This window comes from Anomaloglossus baeobatrachus, chromosome 11 (genome assembly GCF_048569485.1).
Source record: "Anomaloglossus baeobatrachus isolate aAnoBae1 chromosome 11, aAnoBae1.hap1, whole genome shotgun sequence".
Classification (NCBI taxonomy): domain Eukaryota; kingdom Metazoa; phylum Chordata; class Amphibia; order Anura; family Aromobatidae; genus Anomaloglossus; species Anomaloglossus baeobatrachus.
The window spans coordinates 58,598,844-58,617,867 of NC_134363.1; the positions used below are offsets into that span (position 1 = coordinate 58,598,844).

At 52.1% G+C, this 19,024-nt stretch overlaps 1 protein-coding gene across 1 annotated transcript in view; it reads right to left on the reverse strand.

Annotated features, from left to right (window-relative positions):
- Positions 1-338: 338 nt before the first annotated feature.
- The window catches only part of PRPF31 (pre-mRNA processing factor 31), an 83,690-nt gene continuing 65,004 nt past the window's right edge, over positions 339-19,024 (reverse strand). Inside the window, exons 11-14 of the mRNA XM_075329066.1 lie at positions 2,866-2,938; positions 1,939-2,067; positions 1,751-1,849; positions 339-971 (exon numbers count right to left, since the gene is read on the reverse strand). Coding sequence (XP_075185181.1) covers positions 846-971; positions 1,751-1,849; positions 1,939-2,067; positions 2,866-2,938 — 427 coding nt within the window. The 3' untranslated portion in view covers positions 339-845. The remainder of the gene's footprint in view (positions 972-1,750; positions 1,850-1,938; positions 2,068-2,865; positions 2,939-19,024) is intronic.

Here is a 19,024-nt window from a genome sequence, read left to right on the forward strand (position 1 = left end):
GCTGCCGCCTCACCACCGCCCCACCTACGGTCTCCTTCCCATTATCCTGTAGAATGTAAGACGACCGCAAGGGCAGGGCCCTCTTCCCTCTGTACCAGTCTGTCTATTGTAACTTGTACATGTATGTTGTATGTAACCCCCCCTTCTCATGTACATCACCATGGCATCAATGGTGCTCTAGAAATACATAATTTTGACTGGCATAGTTTGCGGACACCATGTCACATTTGCAGAGCCAAAACTCCCAAAAGTGACCCCATCTTGGAAACTGCACCTCTCGAGGAATTTATCTAAGGGAATAATGAACATTTTTAACCCTCAGACAATTCACAGAAGTGTATAACATAAAATTTTTACTGCCAAATAACGTTTACTACTCAATGAACGAAAATAAAAACTAAATGCAGGGATTTTATATCACTCACCAGTTTTCATAGACAATCATATGCATGAAGTGACTCTGTGCAATGCAGCAGCATTAATTGCATACAATGTATAAAACAAATACTATTTATTCTGCAGAACAGACGCAAAAGATCTGACAACATCCACCTGATTAAAAGCAAAAAATAAAGTCCATTTTACTAAACATAAACGAGATTCCTCTCCCGCTCACTGGCACATTGCTTGCTTTTCTCTCGTGCCAGCTCGGCCATCCCGGCTGAGGATGTGGTGTAAGGTTGTAATGTGGAGCTCATCCAATAAGTTCCTTTTAACAAACCACCTCCATTACCCTGTAATGGTCTCAGTCTTACAGCTGGGCATAATGAGCAGCCTGAATTATCCAAGTGGTCAGTGATTCATTTAGACAAGTCCCCAATTGGTGTAACATATAGATGGCGACGTCACTGTGTCATTGTCCCATTTTTCTCATGCTTCACTTTCAAAAATTCTGCCATACTGGAAAAATATTTCTGATTGGCCTCAGCCACTTTCTTCTCTGCAGCTTGAGGGTTAACAATTTCCAGACCCTGTGGTGATAGAATACAACATAAGTAGATGATATACAGAATATATGAAACGGACCATCAAACACCAATATAAAAGTTGAACAGTGAGGAAAAGATAGCTCCAGCTCCTATAGTGCTGGAAAAACACACACACACACACACATACACACACACACACACACACACACACATACTATCTCTAGCTGTACTACCAGGCTTCGCCCGGGTTAATAACTGCTGTTAACAAAATAGAATGTATTAACAAAAATGTATTCTGCACACAAACACCACAAAACAAATAGATAGAAATGTAATTATAATGTGTCTCTTTCCCAGTGTCTGCGCCTCCTTCCCTGGCTGCATTGTGACACGCCAACATTCCATATAAGGGCGTGGCTGCGCATTCTTCTGAAGTTCTGGCTGCACTCTGGCTCCCAGCTCCATTCGCTTTAATGGAGGCAGGTTTTTTGGTGAATAACTGTAAAGCGCGGGGTTAAAATTTCCCCTCAAAACATAGCCTATGACACTCTCGGGGTCCAGAAGTGCGAGTGTGCAAAATTTTGTGGCTGTAGCTGCGACGGTGCAGATATATATTAGATATATATGTTCAAAATAAAAAAAAAAAAAAAGTGTAGCATGTGTTACATGTATATAATGTGGTTTTTTTGGGGGTTTTGTTTTGCTTAAGCCAGGGAAAGGATTATTCTTTTCCAATCATCGCCGGGCAGTTTACATCCAGCCTTATTGGACAAAGCAATAATAACCAAGATATTACCCAAGTTTAACATAGCAAGGCCTACCTGAAGGGGCGTAAAGGCGACACTGGAAGCAGTACCCGAAGATCTGTCTCTGATTGTGGACTTTCCTCCATACACCATGCTCTGCTTCTGTAGTGTGCGCTGTTAAATACAGTAGGATTGGTGGAAATCGTTAATTACAAGGCTACACAATCTAAACAAACGGTAAAGGCTTGATTTTCTTAGTTTACCTGTAATGTTTTGGAGATTCTGGCTTTGGTTGCTTCATTAACTTGTGCTTGCCGCACTCTTCCACTTCCAGACTTCCCAAGATGTCCTAAGCTGAAGCCCAAATCTTCCTGATATGCATCTTCTTCAATCTACAAGAAAATCGTGTAGATTTAATAACTATGGATATTCATAACAAGGCTATTTTTATTTTATAAGCATTATGTATTTATTTATGTGGTGATTTTGATGAAGACGCTGGCGACGAGTATCAGCATCAATGACACTGGGATAAAGGTCTGTCCGGTGACTGGGCCGCTGGGCATCATTTGGTTGCTTACATGGTCCCTTTACTTTCAAACAACTTGATGTCATGTATTAAAATGATCAATTTGCAAATTACTGGGCAATGCTTGCTGAGAAGTGAGGGAAAAAGGGAAAAGAAAGTGCCAGCTCCTATAGTGCTGGCAGAATTCTGATGACTCCTGATCAAGTGCACTGAGCCAAAAACCAGCGGTGGCAGGAGAGGTGAGAGCAACCATGCCTCTGACGCTGAGCATTCATTAGCATGTTTGTAAGCCCACAGGGGTGTGCTTACATGCTAAAGGGAGCTGACTAGCCAAGAGAACTAATCCCAAGGGGACTAGTCCCTGGCCTCATTAGCATATGATAAAAGATCTTTAGAAATACTTTTCCTAAAGATCCCTTTATCTATGCTAGTGTATACAGGGACAGTTAGGCAGAGATTAGCAATATGCACCCAGAACTGCTCGTGGCTCTGGGTGCATATTGCACCTGAAAGGTTCCCTGTAAGTAACCAGACAGCCCGCTCTTCCACTGTCACGTTTAAACATCTTTTGAGTGAGGTGGCAAGTGTCACCATCGAAGTTTCCCTAAGATAAACTTGTGACCAAGAACAGATAAAAACCGGGTCGCAAGGACGTGCTCACCTCTCCGAAGCTCATTCTATTAGCCTGTTTGCGGATCTCTGTCAGTCCAAGTCGTTCTTTCATTTTACGGTATCTGGGGAAGGAGAAGAAGAAAGAAAAGAAGGGAATTTTGTTACTTACCGTAAATTCCTTTTCTTCTAGCTCTTATTGGGAGACCCAGACGATTGGGGTATAGCTACTGCCCTCTGGAGGCCACACAAAGCACTACATCAAAAGTGCAAGGCCCCTCCTCCTCTGGCTATACCCCCCCCGTGGTATCACGGGTTCTCCAGTTTTAGTGCCAAAGCAAGAAGGAGGAAGCCAATAACTGGTTTAAACAAATTAACTCCGAATAACATCGGAGAACTGAAAAACCGTTCAACATGAACAACATGTGTACCCGCAAACAACAAAAAAACATCCCGAAGGACAACAGGGCGGGTGCTGGGTCTCCCAATAAGAGCTAGAAGAAAAGGAATTTACGGTAAGTAACAAAATTCCCTTCTTCTTCAGCGCTCTATTGGGAGACCCAGACGATTGGGACGTCCAAAAGCTGTCCCTGGGTGGGTAAAGAAATACCTCATGTTAGAGCTGCAAAAACAGCCCTCCCCTACGGGGGTGTCACTGCCGCCTGCAGGACTCTTCTACCTAAGCTGGCATCCGCCGAAGCATAGGTATGCACCTGATAATGCTTGGTGAAAGTGTGCAGACTGGACCAGGTGGCTGCCTGGCACACCTGTTGAGCCGAAGCCTGGTGTCGCAATGCCCAGGCCGCACCCACGGCTCTGGTAGAATGGGCCTTCAGCCCTGATGGAACCGGAAGCCCAGCAGAACGGTAGGCTTCAAGAATTGGTTCTTTGATCCATCGAACCAGGGTGGCCTTAGAAGCCTGCGACCCTTTGCGCTTACCAGCGACAAGGACAAAGAGTGCATCCGAACGGCGCAAGGGCGCCGTGCGGGAAATGTAGATTCTGAGTGCTCTCACCAGATCTAACAAATGTAAATCCTTCTCATACCGATGAGCTGCATGAGGACAAAACGAAGGCAAAGAGATATCCTGATTAAGATGAAAAGTGGATACCACCTTCGGGAGAAACTCCTGAATGGGGCTCAGAACTACCTTGTCCTGGTGGAAGACCAGGAAGGGAGCCTTGGATGACAGCGCTGCCAGCTCAGACACTCTCCGAAGAGATGTGATCGCTACCAGAAAAGCCACTTTCTGTGATAGTCTAGAAAGTGAAAACCTCCCTCAGAGGCTCGAAGGGCGGCTTCTGGAGGGCAACTAGTACCCTGTTCAGATCCCATGGATCTAACGGCCGCTTGTACGGGGGTACGATATGGCAAACCCCCTGTAGGAACGTGCGCACCTTAGGAAGGCGTGCTAAACGCCTCTGAAAAAAGACGGATAGCGCCGAGACCTGACCTTTAAGGGAGCCGAGCGACAAACCTTTTTTCTAACCCAGATTGCAGGAAAGATAGAAAGGTAGGCAATGCAAATGGCCAGGGAGACACTCCCTGAGCAGAGCACCAGGATAAGAATATCCTCCACGTTCTGTGGTACATCTTAGCAGACGTGGGCTTCCTAGCCTGTCTCATGGTGGCAACGACCCCTTGGGATAATCCTGAAGACGCTAGGATCCAGGACTCAATGGCCACACAGTCAGGTTCAGGGCCGCAGAATTCCGATGGAAAAACGGCCCTTGGAACAGTAAGTCTGGACGGTCTGGTAGTGCCCACGGTTGGCCGACCGTGAGATGCCACAGATCCGGATACCACGCCCTCCTCGGCCAGTCTGGGGCGACGAGTATGACGCGGCTGCAATCGGATCTGATCTTGCGTAGCACTCTGGGCAAGAGTGCCAGAGATGGAAACACATAAGGGAGCCGGAACTGCGACCAATCTTGCACTAAGGCGTCTGCCACCAGAGCTCTTTGATCGCGAGACCGTGCCATGAAGGTTGGGACCTTGTTGTTGTGCCGGGACGCCATTAGGTCGACGTCCGGCCTTCTCCATCGGCGACAGATTTCCTGAAACACGTCCGGGTGAAGGGACCATTCCCCTGCGTCCATGCCCTGGCGACTGAGGAAGTCTGCTTCCCAATTTTCTACGCCGGGGATGTGAACTGCGGATATGGTGGAGGCCGTGGCTTCCACCCACATCAGAATCCGCCGGACTTCCTGGAAGGCTTGCCGACTGCGTGTCCCCCCTTGGTGGTTGATGTATGCCACCGCTGTGGAGTTGTCCGACTGAATTCGGATCTGCCTTCCTTCCAGCCACTGCTGGAAGGCTAGAAGGGCAAGATACACTGCTCTGATTTCCAGAACATTGATCTGAAGGGTGGACTCCTGCTGAGTCCACGTACCCTGAGCCCTGTGGTGGAGAAAAACTGCTCCCCACCCTGACAGACTCGCATCTGTCGTGACCACCGCCCAAGACGGTGGAGGAAGGATCTTCCCTGTGATAATGAGGTGGGAAGAAGCCACCATTACAGAGAGTCCTTGGCCGTCTGTGAAAGGGATACTTTCCTGTTCAGGGATGTTGACTTCCCGTCCCATTGGCGGAGAATGTCCCATTGAAGTGGACGCAGATGAAACTGCGTAAACGGAACCGCCTCCATTGCCGCCACCATCTTCCCGAGGAAGTGCATGAGGCGTCTTAAGGAGTGCGACTGACCTTGAAGGAGAGTCTGCACCCCAGTCTGTAGTGACCGCTGCTTGTCCAGCGGAAGCTTCACTAGCGCTGAGAGGGCATGAAACTCCTGCCAAGATACGTTAGTGATTGGGTCGGTGACCGGTTTGGCTTTGAGAAGTTGATGAGCCACCCAAACATCTGGAGAGTCTCCAGCGCAACATTCAGGCTGAGTTGGCATGCCTCTTGAGAGGGTGCCCTGCCAAGTAGATCGTCCAAGTAAGGGATCACAGAGTGTCCCTGTGAGTGCAAGACTGCTACCCCTGCCGCCATGACCTTGGTGAACACCCGTGGGGCTGTCGCCAGACCGAATGGCAGAGCTACGCACTGAAGATGGTCGTCACCTATCACGAAACGTAGAAAACATTGGTGCTCTGTAGCAATCGGCACGTGGAGATAAGCATCTTTGATGTCTATTGATGCTAGGAAAATTCCTTGATACATTGAGGCAATGACGGAGCGGAGGGTTTCATCCGGAACCGCCTGGCCTCCACGTGCTTGTTGAGCAGTTTTAGGTCCAGAACGGAACGGAAAGAGCCATCCTTTTTTGGCACCACAACCAGATTGGAGAAAAACCGTGTCTTGTTCCTGAAGAGGAACAGGGATTACCACTCCTTCTGCCTGCAGAAGAGCATCGGCTCGGTGGGGAGGTGGGGACGGTCTGAAGAATCGAGTCGGAGGACGAGAACAGAACTCTGTCCTGTGCACGTGGGCACAATGTCCCTCACCCATCGGTCTGTGACCTGTGGCAGCTAAATGTCGCCAAAGGCGAGCGAGTCTGCCATCAACCGTGGATGCGGAGAGATGAGAGAGCTGAGAGTCATGAGGAGACCGCCTTGGTAGCGGTTCCTCCGTCTGCCTTCCTTGGGCGTGATTGAGCCCGGCCGGAAGCTGAGCCCCTCTGAGGCTTTTCAGCCCTTTTGGACGAGGACAAGTGGGACCTGCCCCAGCTTGGGAAGGACCGAAACCTCGACTGTCCTTCCAGGACAGCATCAATAGGGTAAGTCGCAATGCAGACATTGCGAGGTTACGGACGCCCCTGCGGCATAGATGTACATATGCTCAAGACCAGCTGCGCAAGAACAGCTGAAAGCCTAGGGTGCCCATACGGCTGTGAATGCCGGAGCAACCGACACGCCGATAGCCTCATAGACAGATTTCAATCAGAGTCCATCTGTCAGTCAATGGCATCTTTAAGTGAAGTCCCATCTCCACTGCAACTATGGCTCTAGCCGCAAGCCTGGAGATTGGAGAATCCACCTTTGGACCCTGGGTCCAGCGCTTGACCACGTCAGGGGGAAAAGGATAACGTGTATCCTTAATACGTTTGGAGAAAACGCTTATCTGGTAAGCGTGGTGTTCCTGGACTGCTTCTCTGAATTCAGCGTGGCCAGAAAAATACTCAATATACGTTTGAGCTACTGGAATGGGACTTCTCCTGCTGTGAAGCTGACTCCTCCGCTGGGGGAGCTGAGGGAGAAAGATCCAACATTCCATTGATGGACGCTATAGGATCATTCCTTATGGCGTCACCATCCGGTGTATCCGGATTGAGAGCGGTGTCAGGATCAAAGTCCTGATGAGCTACGTCTGCCTCATCAGACAGAGAGCCTCCTGGGACCTCCCCCGGAGCCCCGATTTTTATTCCAAATGAGGGTGGCCAGGGAGCAATGAACCAGATTGCGCATGGCCTGTCTGGACTGCAAGCCTCTATCCCATGACAATATATCAGCCGAAACTGCAACTCCGTCCCTGTCCTTGGACAGGGTTGACAGGTGGTTCCTTTGGCCACGTCTAGGAGAGACCCCGGCTGACCAAGTGCTACAGGGAAGCATTGCAGACAATGGGGGTCAGTGCCGTGGAACAGTATCACATGCAGTAAAAACAGCATCGAAAGCCTGTGTTGCTTATATGCTGCTGCCGACTAGCCATCTAGGATTCTAGAGCCAAGAATGGCGACCGTACAGTGCAATGTATTGCATACCAGCACAAGTACAAATGACCACTGCAGCACATGCACTACAAGCAGCATAGAAGCCTGTGCCCTGGCACCCCAGCTCTTCTGCTGCTGTAGACTAGTCATCTAGGGGAATATGGCCCAGAAGAGTGACCATACAGTGCAATGTATAGCATACAAGCACAAGTACAAATGCACACTGCAGCCCATGCAATACAAGCAGCATAGAAAAAAACCTGTGCCCCAGCACCCTTGGTTTTCTGCTGCTGTAGTCTAGCCATTCCAGGAGAATATAGCTAAGACTAGCGACTGTACAGTGCAATGTATAACACATAAACACAAATGAGCACCTCAGTCGTGCAATACAAGCAGCCTAGAAAGCCTGTGCCTTAGCACACCTGCTTTCCTGCTGCTAATGTGTCGCTCCCCAAGCGAGCATAAAGCGACCTGTGCAGTTAAAAACAACAGATGTACACACTGCATTATCTGTGGTCAGCACTATGTGTGCCGCTTACCGCCCGCCTATCAGCGGGTGTATGATCGCCCCCGTCCTGCCTGGTTGCTGAAGATCCGAGCTCGGACTTCAGTAATGGCTGCCGGCTTCTTCCCCAGCTCATGTGAGGAGGGGCGGGCCGTGGGCGTGCCCCCAAGGCAGAGCGGGAATCCGGCGCCCGACAGTGTGCAGTGATAGGGCTGGAGCATGTAAATAAGGCTCCAGCCCTCGGCGCTGCTGATTGCTCAGCGCCTGTCCCCTTCCCTGAGTGACAGGGAGGGGGCGGGAACGAAGCGGCACTAGGCCGCAGAAGCCGGGGACTGTATTTATAAGCGCCGCCGCCGTAAAAGCGCGGTCGGCGCCCAGTCCCCGGCGAACTACAAGTCCCAGCCGCGCCGCCGCTCCCGAAGCGTCCGGCGCGGTAGTTCCCAAAACACAAAGTCACTCAGCAAAGCTGCAGTGACTGTAACCCATTACTGTCCCCGGCGCACTAGCACACCCAGCAAGCCTGGAGTGTGCTGTGCCTGTGTGTACGGGGACACAGAGTACCTGTAATGGTGCAGGGCCATGTCCCTGAACGGTACTCCAGCTCCGTGTCCAACAGGTTCAAATGGGTCTGTGGATGGAGCCCGGCGTCAGAGCTTTGAGGCCGGCAGGATCCCACTTCCACAGAGCCCCTCAGGGGGATGTGGAAGGAAAGCAGCATGTGGGCTCCAGCCTCCGTACCAGCAATAGGTACCTCAACCTTACAACACCATCCAGGGGTGAGAAGGGAGCATGCTGGGGGCCCTATATGGGCCCTCTTTTCTTCCATCCGAAATAGTCAGCAGCTACTGCTGACTAAAATCTGTGGAGCTATGCGTGGATGTCTGACCTCCTTCGCACACAAAGCTAAAACTGGAGAACCCGTGATACCACGGGGGGGGTATAGCCAGAGGAGGAGGGGCCTTGCACTTTTGATGTAGTGCTTTGTGTGGCCTCCAGAGGGCAGTAGCTATACCCCAATCGTCTGGGTCTCCCAATAGAGCGCTGAAGAAATGTAGATTCTGAGTGCTCTCACCAGATCTAGCAAATCATTCTCATACCGGTGAACCGGATGAGTGCAAAAGGACGGTAAGGAGATATCCTGATTAAGATGAAACGAGGATACTACCTTAGGGAGAAACTCCGGAATGATGCGCAGCACTACCTTGTCCTGGTGAGACACCAGGAAGGGAGCCTTGGATGACAGAGCTGTCAGCTCAGACACTCGCCGAAGCGATGTGATCGCAACGAGAAACGCCACCTTCTGTGACAGGCGAGAAAAGGAAACTTCCTTCAGAGGCTCGAAAAGCGGCTTCTGGAGAGCAACTAGAACCCTGTTCAGATCCCATGGATCCAACGGCCGCTTGTACGGGAGTACGATATGACAAACCCCCTGCGGGAACGTGCGCACCTTAGAAAGACGTGCTAGACGCTTCTGAAAAGAAGGGAATTTTGTTACTTACCGTAAATTCCTTTTCTTCTAGCTCTTATTGGGAGACCCAGACGATTGGGGTATAGCTACTGCCCTCTGGAGGCCACACAAAGCACTACATTAAAAGTGCAAGGCCCCTCCCCCTCTGGCTATACCCCCCCGTGGTATCACGGGTTCTCCAGTTTTAGTGCCAAAGCAAGAAGGAGGAAGCCAATAACTGGTTTAAACAAATTAACTCCGAATAACATCGGAGAACTGAAAAAACCGTTCAACATGAACAACATGTGTACCCGCAAACAACAAAAAAACATCCCGAAGGACAACAGGGCGGGTGCTGGGTCTCCCAATAAGAGCTAGAAGAAAAGGAATTTACGGTAAGTAACAAAATTCCCTTCTTCTTCAGCGCTCTATTGGGAGACCCAGACGATTGGGACGTCCAAAAGCTGTCCCTGGGTGGGTAAATAAATACCTCATGTTAGAGCTGCAAAACAGCCCTCCCCTACGGGGGTGTCACTGCCGCCTGCAGGACTCTTCTACCTAAGCTGGTATCCGCCGAAGCATAGGTATGCACCTGATAATGCTTGGTGAAAGTGTGCAGACTGGACCAGGTAGCTGCCTGGCACACCTGTTGAGCCGAAGCCTGGTGACGTAATGCCCAGGACGCACCCACGGCTCTGGTGGAGTGGGCTTTTAGCCCCGAAGGAACCGGAAGCCCCGCAGAACGGTAGGCCTCTAGAATTGGTTCTTTGATCCATCGAGCCAGGGTGGCTTTAGAAGCCTGCAACCCCTTGCGCGGACCAGCGACAAGGACGAAAAGTGCATCGGCACGGCGTATGGGCGCCGTGCGGGAAATGTAGATTCTGAGTGCTCTCACCAGATCTAGCAAACGTAAGGCCTTTTCATACCGGTGAACCGGATGAGGGCAAAAAGAAGGCAAGGAAATATCCTGATTAAGATGAAAAGAGGATACGACCTTAGGGAGAAACTCCGGAATGGGGCGCAGCACAACCTTGTCCTGGTGGAACACCAGGAAGGGAGCCTTAGATGACAGAGCTGCCAGCTCAGACACTCGCCGAAGCGATGTGATTGCAACAAGAAACGCCACTTTCTGCGACAGCCGAGAAAAGGAAACTTCCTTCAGAGGCTCGAAGGGCGGCTTCTGGAGAGCAACTAGTACCCTGTTCAGATCCCATGGATCTAACGGTCGCTTGTACGGGGGCACAATATGACAGACCCCCTGCAAGAACGTGCGCACCTTAGGAAGACGTGCTAGACGCTTCTGAAAAAACACGGATAGTGCCGAAACTTGCCCTTTAAGGGAACTGAGCGACAAGCCCTTTTCTAACCCCGATTGCAGGAAGGAAAGAAACTTGGGCAATGCAAATGGCCAGGGAGACACTCCCTGAGCAGAGCACCAGGACAAGAAAATCTTCCACGTTCTGTGGTAGATCTTAGCCGAATTCGACTTTCTAGCTTGTCTCATTGTGGCAACGACTCCCTGAGATAATCCAGCAGATGCTAGGATCCAGGACTCAATGGCCACACAGTCAGGTTCAGGGCCGCAGAATTCTGATGGAAAAACGGCCCTTGGGACAGTAAGTCTGGTCGGTCTGGCAGTGACCACGGTCGACCGATCGTGAGATGCCACAGATCCGGATACCACGACCTCCTCGGCCAGTCTGGAGCGACGAGTATGACGCGGCTGCACTCGGATCTGATCTTGCGTAGCACTCTGGGCAAGAGCGCCAGAGGCGGAAACACGTATGGGAGCTGAAACTGCGACCAATCTTGAACCAAGGCGTCTGCCGCCAGAGCTCTTTGATCGCGCGACCTCGCCATGAATGCCGGGACCTTGTTGTTGTGCCGGGATGCCATTAGGTCGACGTCCGGCACTCCCCAGCGGCGACAGATTTCCTGAAACACGTCCGGGTGAAGGGACCATTCCCCTGCGTCCATGCCCTGGCGACTGAGGAAGTCTGCTTCCCAGTTTTCTACGCCTGGGATGTGAACCGCGGATATGGTGGATGCTCTGTCCTCCACCCACATTAGAATGCGCCGGACTTCTTGGAAGGCTTGCCGACTGCGCGTCCCTCCTTGGTGGTTGATGTATGCCACCGCTGTGGAGTTGTCCGATTGGATTCGGATCTGCTTTCCTTCCAGCCACTGTTGGAAGGCCAGTAGAGCAAGATACACTGCTCTGATCTCCAGAACATTGATCTGAAGGGTGGACTCCTGCGGAGTCCACGTCCCCTGAGCCCTGTGGTGGAGAAATACTGCTCCCCACCCTGACAGACTCGCATCTGTCGTGACTACTGCCCAGGATGGGGGCAGGAAGGATCTTCCCTGAGACAATGATGTGGGAAGGAGCCACCATTGTAGAGAGTCTTTGGCCGTCTGGGAAAGCGAGACTTTCCTGTCCAGGGACGTTGACTTCCCGTCCCATTGGCGGAGAATGTCCCATTGAAGTGGGCGCAGATGAAACTGCGCAAAGGGAACTGCTTCCATGGCTGCCACCATCTTCCCTAGGAAATGCATGAGGCGCCGCAAGGGATGCAACTGGCCCTGCAGGAGAGATTGCACCCCTGTCTGTAGTGACCGCTGCTTGTCCAGCGGAAGCTTCACTATCGCTGCTAGAGTATGAAACTCCATGCCAAGATACGTTAGTGACTGAGTCGGTGATAGGATCGACTTTGGAAAGTTGATGATCCATCCGAAAGACTGTAGAGTCTCCAGCGTAGCATTCAGACTGAGTTGGCATGCCTCCTGAGAGGGAGCTTTGACCAATAAGTCGTCTAGGTAAGGAATCACCGAGTGACCCTGAGAGTGCAAGACTGCTACCACCGCCGCCATGACCTTGGTGAAGACCCGTGGGGCTGTCGCCAGACCAAATGGAAGAGCTACGAACTGAAAATGGTCGTCTCCTATCACAAAACGTAGAAAACGTTGATGTTCTGTAGCAATTGGCACGTGGAGATAAGCATCCTTGATGTCTATTGAGGCAAGGAAGTCTCCTCTGGACATTGAGGCAATGACAGAGCGGAGGGTTTCCATCCGGAACCTCCTGGCGTGCACATGTTTGTTGAGCCGTTTTAGGTCCAGAACAGGACGGAACGAGCCGTCCTTTTTTGGAACCACAAAGAGATTGGAGTAAAACCCTTGCCCTTGTTCCTGAGGAGGGACTGGGATAACCACTCCTTCCGCTTTTAGGGAATCCACCGCCTGCAGCAGAGCATCTGCTCGGTCTGGCCGTGGGGAGGTTCTGAAGAACCGAGCTGGAGGACGAGAATTGAACTCGATTCTGTACCCGCGAGACAAAATGTCCGTCACCCACCGGTCTTTGACCTGTGACATCCAAATGCCGGAAAAGCGGGAGAGCCTGCCCCCGACCGGCGATGCGGAGGGGGGGGGCTGGAAGTCATGAGGTAGCCGCTTTGGAAGCGGTACCTCCATTTGCTTTCTTGGGGCGTGTGTGAGTCCGCCACGAATCTGAGTTTCTTTGCGTCCTCTGAGTCCCTTTGGACGAGGTAAATGGTGTCTTGCCCGAACCTCGAAAGGACTGAAACCTCTGCTGCCACTTTTTCTGCTGAGGTTTGGGTGTTCTGGGTTGTGGTAAAGAGGAGTCTTTACCCTTAGACTGCTTAATGATATCAGCCAATGGCTCGCCAAACAGTCTCTCTCTAGACAAAGGCAAACTGGTTAAACATTTTTTGGAACCAGCATCTGCTTTCCAGTCCTTTAACCACAAGGCTCTGCGCAAAACAACCGAATTGGCGGACGCCATTGAGGTGCGACTGGTAGATTCTAGGACCGCATTGATAGCGTAAGACGCAAACGCCGACATCTGCGTGGTAAGGTGCGCCACTTGCGGCACTGCTGGATGCATGATAGCATCCACTTTTGCTAAGCCAGCTGAAATAGCCTGGAGTGCCCATACGGCTGCGAATGCCGGAGCAAACGACGCGCCTATAGCTTCATAGACAGATTTTAACCAAAGGTCCATCTGTCTGTCATTGGCATCTTTAAGTGAAGCGCCATCCTCCACTGCAACTATGGATCTAGCTGCAAGTTTGGAAATCGGGGGGTCTACCTTTGGACACTGTGTCCAGCGCTTGACCACCTCAGGGGGGAAAGGGAAACGCGTATCTTTAGATCGTTTAGAGAAACGCCTTTCTGGGTGAGCGTCGTGCTTCTGGATTGATTCTCTGAAGTCAGAGTGATCTAACAAAGCACTCAGTTTACGCTTGGGATAAAGGAAACGAAACTTTTCCTGCTCCGCAGCCGCCTCTTCTGCTGAAGGGGCTGGGGGAGAAATATCCAACAGCCTATTGATGGCTGAGATAAGGTCGTCTACCATGGCATCCCCATCCGGGGTATCCAGGTTGAGAGGGGTTCCAGGAGTGGATTCCTGATCACTCTCATCAGACACATCACAGGGAGACTGATTGCGCTGAGACCCTGAGCAGTGTGAAGACGTCGAGGGTCTTTCCCAGCGAGCTCGCTTAGGGTGGCTGGGACCATCATCTGAGTCATAATCCTCGGCCTGTGAAGCCGGGGACCCCCCTGTGGGCTGGATACATTCCAAGTAAGGGGGACCTGAGGACAGAGGCCTCACCGTGCCCAGAGACTGAGCCCCATGCATAGATTGCAAGGTCTCAAGGATTTTTGCCATAGATACAGACATATTATCTGCAAAAACTGCAAAGTCCGTCCCTGTCACCGGGGCAGAACTTACAAGCGTCTCAGCCTGGGTCACTACCTCTCCTGACTCCGGCTGGCGAAGCAGCACCGGGTCGGAGCATTGCACACAATGGGGGTCATCAGAGCCTGCTGGTAGATTAGCCCCACATGCAGCACACGCAGTATACACAGCCCTTTTTGCCTTGGCCGCCTTGCGTTTTGAGGATGACATGTTGCTGCTTCCACAGAGCGATCTGGGATATGCAGCCAGAAGCGCACCTCACAGTGCAAGAAATACAATATCTATATAACTGTACAGTACACCGATACACAGTGAGGCACTAGAGGGACCAGCACAGAAAAATCGCTTACCGCCCGCTTAAAAAGCGGGTGTGTGGTCGCCAGATAGCCCCTAGTCCAGGTCTCCCAGAGCCTTGCGTCCTTCCTCCAGCCAGGCATGCATGTAATGGCTGCCGGCGTCTCGAGAGAGGAAGGGGGGCGGGCCCTGGGCGTTCCTGGCCAAGAGCGGGAAGCCTGCTTCCCTCTGTGCATAGTGTGAGGGCTGGAGCATGTAAATCAGGCTCCAGCCCTCGTCGCTGCTTGCGAACAGCGTCTCTCCCCTACCCTGAATGACAGGGTGGGGGCGGGAACGAAACGGAGCTGCCGGCGTCCTAGGCCCAAAAAGCCGGGGACTAAAGTTATAACCGCCGCCGCCGTAAAAGCGCGGACGGCGGATCCCCGGCGCACCACAAGTCACAGCAGCGCCGCCCGGTCCAGAGGGGGTCGTCGCTGCGTTCCCAAACACAAACAATCCCCCAGTAATCTGTAGGGACACCAACTCCACGTTGCGGTCCCCGGCGCACTATAACACCCAGCCAGCCCGGAGTGTGTCTGTGCCTGCCGGGGACACAGAGTACCTGTAAGATGCAGGGCCCTGTCCCTGATCGTACTCCTGCTCCGAATCCATCAGGTTCTAATGGGTCTGTGGATGGAGCCCGGCATCAGAGCTGAGAGGCCGGCAGGATCCCACTTCCACAGAGCCCTACAAGGGGATGTGGAAGGAAAACAGCATGTCAGGCTCCAGCCCTGTACCAGCAATAGGTACCTCAACCTTACAACACCATCCAGGGGTGAGAAGGGAGCATGCTGGGGACACTATATGTGTCCTCTTTTCTTCCATCCGAAACAGTCAGCAGCTACTGCTGACTAAAATCTGTGGAGCTATGCATGGAATGTCTGACCTCCTTCGCACACAAAGCTAAAACTGGAGAACCCGTGATACCACGGGGGGGTATAGCCAGAGGGGGAGGGGCCTTGCACTTTTAGTGTAGTGCTTTGTGTGGCCTCCAGAGGGCAGTAGCTATACCCCAATCGTCTGGGTCTCCCAATAGAGCGCTGAAGAAAAACATGGATAGTGCTGAGACTTGCCCTTTGAGGGAGTCTAGCGACAAGCCCTTTTCTAACTCCTATTGTAGGAAGGAAAGAAAGATAGGCAATGCAAATGGCCAGGGAGACACTCCCTGAGTAGAGCAACAGATTAAGAAAATCTTCCACGTTCTGTGGTAGATCTTAGCAGACGTGGGCTTCCTAGCCTGTCTCATGGTGGCAACGACCCCTTGGGATAATCCTGAAGACGCTAGGATCCAGGACACACAAGCCACACAGTCAGGTTCAGGGCCGCAGAATTCCGATGGAGAAAAACGGCCATTGAGACAGTAAGTCTGGTCGGTCTGGTAGTGACCCCGGTCGGCCGACCGTGAGATGCCACAGATCCGGGTACCACGATCTCCTCGGCCAGTCTGGTGCGACGAGCATGACGCGGCTGCAATCGGATCTGATTTTTGCGCAGTACTCTGGGCAAGAGTGCCAGAGGTGGAAACACATATGAGAGCCGGAACTGCGACCAATCTTGCACTAAGGCGTCTGCCGCCAGAGCTCTATGATCGCGCGATCGTGCCATAAATGCCGGGACCTTGTTGGTGTGCCGAGACGCCATTAGGTCGACGTCCGGCCCCCCCCCAGCGGCAACAGATTTCCTGAAACACGTCTGGGTGAAGGGACCATTCCCCCGCGTCCATGCCCTGGCGACTGAGGAAGTCTGCTTCCCAGTTTTCTACGCCCGGGATGTGAACTGCGGATATGGTGGATGCTGTGTCCTCCACCCACATGAGGATTCGCCAGACTTCCTGGAAGGCTGCTGACTGCGTGTCCCTCCTTGGTGGTTGATGTATGCCACCGCTGTGGAGATGTCCGACTGGATTCGGATCTGCTCCCTTCTAGCCACTTTTGGAAAGCTAATAGGGTAAGATACCCTGCCCCGATTTCCAGCACATCGAACTGAAGGGTGGACTCCTGCTGAGTCCACGTCCCCTGGGCCATGTGGCGGAGACAAACTGCTCCCCACCCTGACAGACTCGTATCTGTCGTGACCACTGCCCAGGATGGGGGCTATGGCAATGTGGGAATAAGCCACTATTGCAGAGAGTCCTCGGCCGTCAGGGAAAGGGAGACTTCCCGTCCAGGGAGGTTGACTGCCCATCCCATTGGCGGAGAATGTCCCATTGCCGTTGGCGCAGATGAAACTGCGCAAAGGGAACTGCCTCGATGGCTGCCACCATCTTCCTTAGGAAGTGCATGAGGCGCCTTAAGGGGTGCGACTGGCCTTGAAGGAGAGACTGCACCTCTGTCCGCAGTGAACGCTGCTGGTTCAGCGGAAGCTTCACTATGGCTGATAGAGTATGAAACTCCATGCCGAGATACGTTAGTGATTGAGTCGGAGACAGATTTGACCTTGCCAAATTGATGATCCACTCGAAAGTCTGGAGAGTCTCCAGCGTAACATTCAGGCTGCGTTGGCATGCCTCGAGGCTTTGACGAGTAGATCGTCCAAGTACGGAATCACCGGGTGTCCGTGAGAGTGCAAGACTGCTACCACTGCTGCCATGACCTTGGTGCCCACCCGTGGGGCTGTCGCCAGACTGAATGGCAGAGCTACGAACAGAAGATGTTCGTCTCCTATCACAAAACGTAGAAAACGTTGGTGCTCCGTAGCAATTGGCACGTGGAGATAGGCATCCTTGATGTCTGTTGAGGCAAGGAAGTCTCCTCGAGACATTGAGGCCATGACGGATCGGAGGGATCCCATCCGGAACCGCCTGGCGTTCGCATGCTCGTTGAGCAGTTTCAGAACCAGAACAGGACGGAAGGAACCGTCCATTTTTGGAGCCACAAAGAGATTGGAGTACAAACCCTCGCCCTCGTTCCTGAGGGGGGACAGGGATCACCACTCCTTCTGCTCTTAGAGCGTCCACCGCCTGCAGCAGGGCATCTGCTCGGTGTAGAGGTGGGGCCGTTCTGAAGAATGGAGTCGGAGGACGAGAACAGAACACTGTCCTGTGCACGTGAGCACAATGTCCGTCACCCACCGGTCAGTGACCTGTGGCAGCTAAATGTCGCCAAAGGCGGGAGAGTCTGCCATCAACCGCGGATGCGGAGAGAGAGAGAGAGAGCTGAGAGTCCTGAGGAGACCGCCTTGGTAGCGGTTCCTCCGACTGCCTTCCTAGGGCGAGATTGAGCCCGGCCGGAATCTGAGCCCGTCTGAGGTTTTGTAGCCCTTTTGCACGAGGACAATTGGGACCTGCCGGAGCTTGGGAGGGACCGAAACCTCGACTGTACTTTTAGGACAGTATTAACAGGGTAAGTCGCAGTGCAGACATTGCGCCTCTGCGGTACAGATGTCCCTGCTCAAGGTCAGCTGCGCAAGAACAGCAGAAAAGGTTAGGTTGCCAATACGGCTGTGGATGCCGGAGCAACCGACACGCCGATAGCCTCCTAGACAGATTTCAACCAGAGTCCATCTGTCTGTGAATGGCATCTTGAAGTGAAGCCCCATCTCCAGTGCAACTATGGCTCTATATGCAAGCCTGGAGATTGGAGAATCCACCTTTGGACCCTGGGTCCAGCGCTGACCACGTCAGGGGAAAAAAGGGATAACGTGTATCCTAAAAACGTTTGGAGAAGACGCTTATCTGGTAAGCGTGGTGTTCCTGGACTGCTTCTCTGAAGTCAGCGTGGCCAGAAAAATACTCAATATCTGCGTGAGACACTGAAAAGGAACTTCTCCTGTTCGTCTCCTATCTCCACTGGGGGAGCTGAGGGAGAAAGATCCAACCTTCCATTGATGGACGGTATAGGATCATTCCGTATGGCGTTACCACCCGGTGTATCCGGATTGAGAGCGATGTCAGTATCAAAGCCCTGAAGAGCTGCCTTTTGGTCAAGTAGATTGCCCATGGGTGCAAGTCTCTATATTATGACTACTCCGTCCCTGTCCATGGACAGGGTTGACAGGCGGTTTCTTTGGCCACAACTAGTAGAGCCCCGGCAGACGAAGTGCTAGAGACCCCGGCAGACGACGTGCTACAGGGGAGCATGCACACAATGGGACGGTGTCATGAACAGCATCCCATGTAGTAAAAACAGCACTGAAATCTGTGTTGCTTTTTTGCCGCTGCCGACTAGCTATCTAGAAGTATATAGCCAAGATTGGTGACCGTACATTGCAATGTATAGCATACAGGCATAAAGTACAAATGACCACTGCAGCACAAGCAATACAAGCAGCATAGAAGCCTGTGCCCTGGCACCCCTGCTCTTCTGCTGCTGTATACTAGTCATCTAGGGGAATATAGCCCAGAAGAGTGACCCTACAGTGCAATGTATAGCATACAAGCACAAGTACAAATGAACACTGCAGCACATGCAATCCAAGCAGCATAGAAGCCTGTGCCCTGGCACCTCTGCTCTTCTGCTGCTGTAGACTGGTCATCTAGGGGAATATAGCCCAGAAGAGTGACCATACAGTGCAATGTATAGCATACAAGCACAAGTACAAATGCACACTGCAGCC